Source organism: Rhamphochromis longiceps, linkage group LG15 (assembly GCF_057381845.1).
Source record: "Rhamphochromis longiceps isolate RC_006_pf linkage group LG15, R_longiceps_female_GT1.1, whole genome shotgun sequence".
Lineage (NCBI taxonomy): Eukaryota > Metazoa > Chordata > Actinopteri > Cichliformes > Cichlidae > Rhamphochromis > Rhamphochromis longiceps.
This window is the reverse complement of record NC_140571.1, coordinates 23870006-23878789: the sequence shown is the minus strand read 5'-3', so window position 1 is coordinate 23878789 and position 8784 is coordinate 23870006. Positions and strand designations below refer to the sequence as shown.

Here is an 8784-nt window from a genome sequence, read left to right as displayed (position 1 = left end):
GACTGGTTGGGCAAACTCCCATGCACCCTCAAGTATCCTGGAGAGGATAAAGAGCAGGTCCAGTGTTCCGCGACCAGGACGAAAACCGCATTGTTCCTCCTGTATCCGAGGTTCGACTAGCGGACGAACTCTCCTTTCCAGCACCCTGGCATAGACTTTCCCAGGGAGGCTGAGGAGTGATTATCAGTGGTCTTGTATGTCTTCCATTTTCTGATGATTGCTCCCACAGTTGATTTTTTCACACCAAGCTGCTTGCCTATTGTAGATTCACTCTTCCCAGTCTGGTGCAGGTCTACAATACTTTTCCTGGTGTCCTTCGAAAGCTCTTTGGTCTTGGCCATGGCGGAGTTTGGAGTCTGACTGTTTGAGGCTGTGGACAGGTGTCTTTTATACAGATGATGAGTTCAAAAAGGTGCCATTCATACAGATAACGAGTGGGGGACAGAAAAGCTTCTTACAGGAGACGTTACAGGTCTGTGAGAGCCAGAGATTTTCCTTGTTTGAGGTGACCAAATACTTATTTTCCACCCTGATTTACGAATAAATTCTTTACAAATCCTACCATGTGAATTCATGGATTTTTTTTCACATTCTGTCTCTCACAGTTGAAGTGTACCTCTGGTGCAAATTACTGACCTCTGTCATCATTTTAGGTGGGGGAACTTGCACAATCGGTGGCTGACTAAATACTTTTTTGCCCCACTGTATGTAAATATGATCTCTGTGACTGAAAACACTACAGTCAGAGATGCTATAAGAGAAAGGCTTTATTGATAATGAAGGAGGAAAACCATTTAGGCTTCAGTCTATTCAGCTCAGCCGTACTGAACCGCAGAGCCAATGAAAAAGTGTAACTGTAGACTTTTGTGCTACCATACACTCCTGTTACAGTGTTGAGAAGTGCACTATAAATACCGAATAATCCTAATAATGGATGTGTCACAAAAATTAAATGCATCTTTTAATCCACTCCTAAACATTGAAAATAATTCACAATCACAGATTTTATTATATCATTAACATTTTAAATTTGACATGAAACACTGTGTTTATAAATGCTAATTTACATCCTAGAGGTTCACAGACAGTTTTAAATCTATGACAGTTTTTTAGAGCAGGGCACCATTAACTTTTATATATGTAGTGTTTCATGTCCACTGTAAAAGTGTTACTGCATGAATGTAAATATATTACCACCCCTGCCTACACATGCAGTGAAACCATATCAATATTGCTATTATGCCAATACCATTAGTCACTGGGATTTTAAGTCTCTTGGGATTGGGATCAAAAGTCTAATGGAAAGTGAAAGAGAAAGTTTTTTTGCTTTTTTGTTTTTGCTTTGAGCGGCGCAGCGGTTCGGCTTGTTCTGGATTCGATTGTAGTGGGAAATGAGGCTCGTCCCGGTGTTTGTGATCCTCGCTCACAGTAAGATCAGCTGGTCCTTGATTCATGATGTTTAGTGTAAAAATATATCAGCTGTTTAAATAGGAGTAAGAGCTTTCTGTCTCCCTCCTGCTGCTCCGCTCCAGTTTTTGTATCTGATTTAGAGCAGCTGTTCACAGGAGAGGGAAACGGAGAACGGCTTACATATGATCAAACCTTCAAAAACAAACTGAAATGATTGCTCAGAATTACTGAGAAGTTATTGATACAAAAAATCAGCTGTATTATTATTATTATTATTATTATTATTATTATTATTATTAAAATACATATTTGGCACAGGCCTGCTGGGTCAGTATATAGTGCACAAAGTAAGCTCCTTAAAGACTGGATGATCTGCTTCTCTATGTGTTTTTTTTAGGTGGTACTCTTGTCTGTATAGTGTATTTGCCATACTGACTTCAAGAAATAGTGGGAAATCTCACACGTACCAGACTTTTTCCCCTGTTGTGTGCAATTCAGTGAGTTATTTCTGTTTTTGTTGGCTGCATTGTCAGTCGCTACAGAACAGAGGTCACGTTTTAATGCTTCTACTCATGAACTCTGGTGAACATGGTGAAGTCAGAATTACTTTCTCCAGCTTTGTCTTCATAATTAAACGTCTGTGACTGTTTTGACAGTAAGACAGGTTTACAGCCTGCTCCTCCTCAATGAGACATTTAATGCACATTACTGTGATCACTGTTTGCTTTAGCCGCATACTGTAAGACAATGATCAACACTGATCTTTGTCATGGAACCAAAAGTCAGATCTGTTTTCTGGAACAGAGCCCAACTGTTCTTCAGACCCAGGAAATCAGAACAGCTCAAGATTCCTATGGAAGTTCACCCACCCAGATCATATTTACAGATGGGAATTGATAAGAATTTACCTGTTCTGATTCCATTATTGATTCTTATTGGCTGCACTCTGAACGAACCTTTTGTAAACCAGTGTGGCTGTTTTTGTTGTACCATTGCTGCTCTTGCATGCTTTTTTCTATCTGTCTCTGTCTGACAGCAGAGTCTGTTTTTTGCAGTATACTTGGGTATCCACTGACAGCAATGTAATGTCATGCCAAGAAAAGCACTTCTCTGTAGTGATCACTGTTATTTGTGATTGAACTGATGTAATTTCATGACACGTCACAAAGTCAGAGTCTGTCTCAGCACTGAATTTGTGGTCATTTATTGGTTTGAGTAACAGTAGAAAAAGTAGCAGAATGCAGTTTCTCTGGAAGGACCTTGTGTGGGTGGGTGAGGTTGGGTGATGTTAAAGCTTGTTTGTCCAAATATGCCCTGGATTCAAGATTCAAGAAGTTTACTGTCATGTACACAGCAAAACACAGTAGTTGCACAGAGAAGTGAAATTCTTCATTTGTGGGTTCCCTTCACACAACTAAATAGCAACTAACTAAAATAAAGAATAAACGTAACTCTGAGCATAGAAAATAATAAATAACGTAAAACAAGTGATATGTTTGCATATGATAAATATGCAATAATAAGATGTTTATATTGTATGAAGTTGTGTTATGTTGTATATAAATGTACAAAATTGCAAATTTACAGGTTAAAGATAATTACAGTTCAACAATCAGTCAGTGATTCAGTAGCCTGATGGCCTGTGGATAGAAACTGGTTTTTAGTCTGGTTGTCCCTGCTTTTACCCTCCTGTAATGCTGCCAGATGGCAGGAGTGTGAACAGTGTGGGTGGGTGCGGTCCTTGATGATGTTGTGTGCCCTCTTCCTGACCCGAGTGTTGTAAATGCCCTGTAGTGGTTCCAGTTCTTCTCTAATTTTTGCATTCATTTTTCATACTGAAAGAAACATTTCTGAAAAGTCAGGTTCATTCATCCACACATTTAATTCCTATAATATTTTGACTATTTTAGGTTGAAGCGAAATGGAAGCAAAAAAGAAATTAAGCAAGAAATCCCCCCCCCCCCAAAAAAAAATAAAAAATAAATAAAATAAAATAAAATAAAACAAACTGAGCATTGAAACCAAACTGGATTGTAGAGACTTGTACAGACAGACTTTATCTTATTAGATGCAGATAGTTTTCTTCTCACAGTCATGTAGGCACCAGCCTGAGATGAAGACACAACGTGCATCATAACTATTAACACAGCTTACAGTGAGTTGTTTTCCATCCGCACACTACAAGGTTACACACACACCAACAGTACACAGAAGTTAAATAAGGTGAAACACAAATTTTTCCCTATAGTGACAGAGAAACAAGAAAACTGGATGTACTTATTGTTTGTTAGTGAGCCTGATCTGGATCTCCTCGCCTCTAAATATGTGTTTTCTGTGGAACAGAAACTGAGTGAACATGTTTCTGTATCCCCAGTTTCCCAGCATGCCTCAGGGGTGGAGGTGGAGGTCTATGAGGGGGAGGACTCTGCGCTACTGCCCTGTCAGGTTCCTGCTCCTTTATTTAAAGACGATGTAGTTGTTTGGAGACGTGATGATCTGAATCCTGCAATCATCCACACTCTCATCAAGGAACACGATGACATTATAAACCAAAACCCTCGTTACACCAGCAGAACATCAGTCCAGAAGGAAGCCCTGCAGACTGGAGACCTGAGCCTCACTCTGAGAAACCCTACAGTCTCTGACAGTGGAACCTACATCTGCACCACCCGCAGCTTCGGAGAGGACAGGAACACAACTGAAGTACAGTTGAAGGTCAAAGGTCAGGCTATGAAAAGTGTCTTTGCCCATCAACAGTGACCAGAGCTGATGAAAAAAACTACCCAACTACAGTAATAGCCTGACAAACAGTTTTCAACCAACTGCAACGTTTATTGAAGGTTCCCTCCAGAAAAGATGTCATCATGCTTACCTCTGAATAAAAGAGGTAAGCGTGATAAAAAGTAAAAAACAAAACAAAACAGTAGCCTTAGGAAAAAAAACAGAGTAGCAGAACATTTAATCTTGATCATTTAATGCATTATAATAATTTACAAATCAGTGTTCATCGATATAATATACAAACAGACAATATACATGTCTGATAAGTAAGCTAGAAGTTTAGACAAAAACATGCCAGTCCTTTTTCTTGCTGGCAGTCAAAACAACAAAACAAAATAGGTCCCAAAGTGGAATCCTGCAGGATGCCACATTTCCCTATCGAATCTGAAAAATCATTATTTAAAATTTCAGAAATCTAAAATACTGCTGGAACAAGTGAAACTACTGTGGGTGATGTTCAGGTTGCTTGTGTTTTTTACAGGACCTTCTCCAGTCTGGGTCAAAGTTGTCCCAGCTGTCCTGATTCCCCTGGTTCTCTTGGCTGCTGCTGTTGCTGTCTTCATGAGCCTTGTATATAAAAGGATGAAGAAAACTGCAGGTAGTGTGTGTGTTTGTGTGTTGCAGACCTGGCCAGCTCCTGTGGGGATGTTGAGAGTTTCAATTTAAAATCTGATGACACGTACTGGTACTGACTTTCAGGAACAATGGAAATGTGCAGAGCTTCAGTAACTACAGAGCGATACTATGAAGATATGGGAAATAGTTGTTGATGCTAGGCTAAGAAGAAGAGTGATGATCAGTGAGCAGCAGTAGGACTTCATGCCAAGAGAGAGTGCTATAGATGTGGTGTTTGGTGTAAGAGGCAGATGATCCATTTTGAGACCCCTAAAGGAAGAAGACTAATTTATACCCACAAGCTCTGCCTTCAGTTCCTCACTGATGTTGTTTACAGTTTTGTTTCTCAAGTTATGAATGTTGTCCGTGCAGTTGCCTTCAAAAGAACAAAAGCTGCCCTTGATAAGAAGCAAACATATTCATGGAGGAATGCTATACTGATAAAATCTCCTACAAGAGGTCAAAGACATGTAGAATGAAGTGGGAAAAAAAATAAATTTCAAACTAAAAAAAAAAAAGACGTCTTTAACCTTGAATGGAGAAGACAGACATTTTCTGTCAGATATCAATAAATCCAGCACCAGTCAGGCATTATATGTATCCTATACTTTTATCTTCACACATAAAACCTGAATATATGATAGGATGAATTAACACATTGGTTATGGTTCTTTCGTTTTTTTTTTTTTTTTTACATATCTGATTAACAGATTTTTGGCACGCCTTTCCTGAAACAGTCTTCCCACAGATCTCTATCCCCTCCCAGTCTTCCGTGCAATAGGTGATTATGTGAGCTCCACTAAGCCACACAGCCTGCTGTTATCCACATTATAGAAAGACGTTTCTTTAAAAAAAAAAAAGTGATTTACTGCTGCTGTTTGCTACAGTTGATGTTCTTCTCTGCTCTCTCAGTTTGCCAGCTCAAAGCAGTGGACGTGACAGAGGGTGCAGAAAGTGTCCTGCTGCCCTTTGAATCCAAAAAATGTAAGAGAGAGGACATCATAGTGGAGTGGAAACGTATCCAAGATAAAGAAGTCAAGGCAATCGTATATGAGCAGGGTCGGACACAGCATCATAAAAACAACAAATCGTTCCGACGCCACACAGAGATGAAGAAAGACCCACGGACTACAGGAAATGCCAGTCTGACTCTGAGAAATGTTAGCTGTGAAGATGGAGGTGTTTACATCTGCACCGTCTGCGACAATGAGGGAAAGACCCTGGAGCAGCAAGTGGTGGTGCTCTTGGTTCATGGTCAGTATAAGAGAATATGACCTAAAAGCTCCTGCTGAACACATTCATGTCCATTAGTAATATTGACAGTTATATTTCTGTGAAGGTTAGTGACCTCACATGAAAATGCTGTTAGTGTGATAAAAACACAAGAACTGATGTATACTTTGACAGAAAATAAACAGAGCAGTCACCTTAATTGGAGTCATGTGACTTCATGCATTTACCAGGACTCTGTGATCTGACTCACTGTTGTGTTTCTCCTCTGCAGAGGGATGGCTGAAAACCATCAGAGGTTTGTTCCACATTGGCACAGAAAACAATGAAGACTCCGCCACTCCACTTTCTCTTCTTCCAAAGTAACTCTGTTTACTGCAGTCAGTATGAGTTATCTGAAGCTTTTGGTTGATTGTTGCTTTGATTATCAGAGAAACTACTGTTTGATTTCTTCATTCAACCATTTCTATTTACACTCTGTAGACAGAAATTGTCTTCTGTGGTCTGTGCACTACATTTTGGACTGGCTGTATTCTCTTGACAAGAACAACTTGTTACTTTAACTTATCCAAAACATTAATTTGCCTTTATAGGCTATAGTGTGAGTGTGTGTGAACAGATAAAAATGCTCAGATTAGAGCACTGCAGAAATGTGTGTGACTGGTAGAATAATGACTTGTAGTAGAAAGCTATTTAATGCTCAACTTGAATATAGGAAGGTTCTGTATAAGTACCAGTTCACTATGCATAAATGCACAGGAAAGCTCAGATGTCCAAGTTTTCCAACAGCACTTGAACAAAGCTTGCACAGTCAGAGTCTTAAAAGAGGATTTTTAAAAGAAAGAAAAGTCAGTAGATAATAATTGATACTAAAAAGACCAACAGCGCCTCCTTCAACTGACACATTCCAACAGACAGGCACACAGCCCCGCCCCTCACTAGCAGCTAAACAGTGAGGTTTCAGCAGTGAGTAAAGCTCCTGTTTTAATAGTGTTGAAATATTGAAGAGTTAACATAAATGTTAACCTGGCTGCTCATTAGCAATTACCTGATAGCCACTTTACCTGTCTGTTTTGTTAAGGTAGTGGCTATGGCTACTAAATTAGATCATTTTTAATAACAATATACTATATAATGTTAAAACTGCACACAAATATATTGTAACCTGTGTGTGTCTGGTAACCCGTGCACACATTTTTTACCAATCTGTAAGTGAAAGAAAAGAATGTCACAAATATTTGTAGACATTTGTATCCACAGAAAACCTTTTAGCAGTTAGTCATCACATCTGTGTAAAATCTGTTTGAGTCATTCATGTTTAATTAGTTGGTGATGTGTCAATTTTTAATAATAGTTACACAAAAATCACTGCACATGAGTTGTATGGGTCATTTTTGCACATTTGTTACTAGCCTAATTCCTCTCTGTATGGCTCTTCATCCCCAAAGCAGCCTAAAGTTTTGTGTTTAAGTGTAAGAAATATTCTATAAGATTGAGAAAACAAAAACTGATTGAAAGACTAAAGTGCTTCATGTTAGGGTTAAAAGACAAACGGGATAATTAACAAAGACACTAACAACACAAACTGTGCACATTAATTTATAAAATTTATATAAAAAACTGCGAATGGGGAAAAAATGGCAATGAATTGAACCATTAAATGTTGGACAAGGGGCATATAATTGGCTATTCATTCGAGGCTATGCTCCTTTTTAATCAGTGGAGTAGATATGGACATTGTTAAAAAAAAAAAAAAAAGGTCAATGACTCTAACTGAAGTACTATGTAGCTGTCACGGTTCTGTGTCCGTTGGACCCAGTATTTTGAGTTTATTATGTTTTGGATTAATTTTGCATCATGGATTGTTTTCTTGTTCTCTTGTTGTGCTTGTGATGATTATTATTTGAGTTTCATGTTTCTGTTATCCATGTTTTAGGAATTGTGGTTTCATGCATAGTTCAGTTCATTTTTCAGTTAGAAAAAGCATGAAACTTGTTATCAGAGGTAGAGATTCCTAACAAAGAGTTTTGCACTTTCATTTGATAACACATACTGTTTATGTATATTTAACATCACATGCTGACACAAAGGATTATGGTATAACTATAATTAACACAGCTTGTGTAGTCTTTAAATAGATGAGTGTTTTTAAGAGCACATTATTTTTTCTAATTCAGCAGTTAATATAAGCACTGTATGTTTATTTCAAAGATAATAATTAAAAACACTCCTTGTAATTCATTAAAATCAGATCAACTTTTATTTTCAAAGGTAAATAAAGTATATCAGCCAACATACTGGACAATGTTCTGCTGAACAACACACATATTACCAATATTGTAGCTGGTGTTATCTGGTAAGATGGTGTTGAGTTTTTTGGTCTAAATAACCCAAAATGTGATGTCCACATATGTGGACGTCAGGTCCAAGGAGGTTAAGGATGGTTTGTTTGTCCGTCTAGGCATTTCTGCTTGAATTACTGTCATGAATTGAGGTCAGGGGTCCCCAACTCCAGGCCTCGAGGGCCAGTGTCCTGCAGGTTTTAGATCTCACTCTGGGTCTACACACCTGAATCAAATGATTAGTTCATTACCAGGCCTCTGGAGAACTGCAAAACATGTTGAGGAGGTAATTTAGCCATTCGAATTAGCTGTGTTCAATCAAAGACACATTTAAAACCTGCAGGACACTGGCCCTCGAGGCTTGGAGTTGGGGACCCCTGATTTAGGTGATCCAAATACAATTGCC

The 8784-nt window shown here is 38.6% G+C and overlaps 1 protein-coding gene across 2 annotated transcripts; it reads left to right on the top strand.

Annotated features, from left to right (window-relative positions):
* The first annotated feature begins 1391 nt into the window (after positions 1 to 1391).
* LOC146652704 (uncharacterized) lies at positions 1392 to 8527 on the top strand. Of its 2 annotated transcripts, XM_085381856.1 has the most exons (5): positions 1392 to 1428; positions 3785 to 4132; positions 4673 to 4792; positions 5719 to 6060; positions 6311 to 8527. In XM_085381856.1, exons 1-5 carry the CDS (start codon positions 1392 to 1394, stop codon positions 6400 to 6402), a joined length of 939 nt encoding a protein of 312 aa, XP_085237982.1. In that variant the 3' UTR covers positions 6403 to 8527. The 2 variants fall into 2 exon arrangements, 1 of the variants encoding a protein (XP_085237982.1); XR_014907555.1 differs by lacking the exons at positions 1392 to 1428; positions 3785 to 4132; positions 6311 to 8527 and adding an exon at positions 5517 to 5587 and having other exon boundaries at positions 4278 to 4789; positions 5719 to 5858.
* The last annotated feature ends 257 nt before the right edge of the window (positions 8528 to 8784 follow it).

Bases quoted from the DNA above. Each gene is read 5' to 3' on its own strand.
- LOC146652704 (XM_085381856.1), top strand. From the start codon at position 1,392: ATGAGGCTCGTCCCGGTGTTTGTGATCCTCGCTCACA. The intron at 1,429-3,784 runs GTAAGATCAGCT...CTGTATCCCCAG, and splicing joins GTTTGTGATCCTCGCTCACA to TTTCCCAGCATGCCTCAGGG. The intron at 4,793-5,718 runs GTGTGTGTGTTT...CTGCTCTCTCAG, and splicing joins GATGAAGAAAACTGCAGGTA to TTTGCCAGCTCAAAGCAGTG.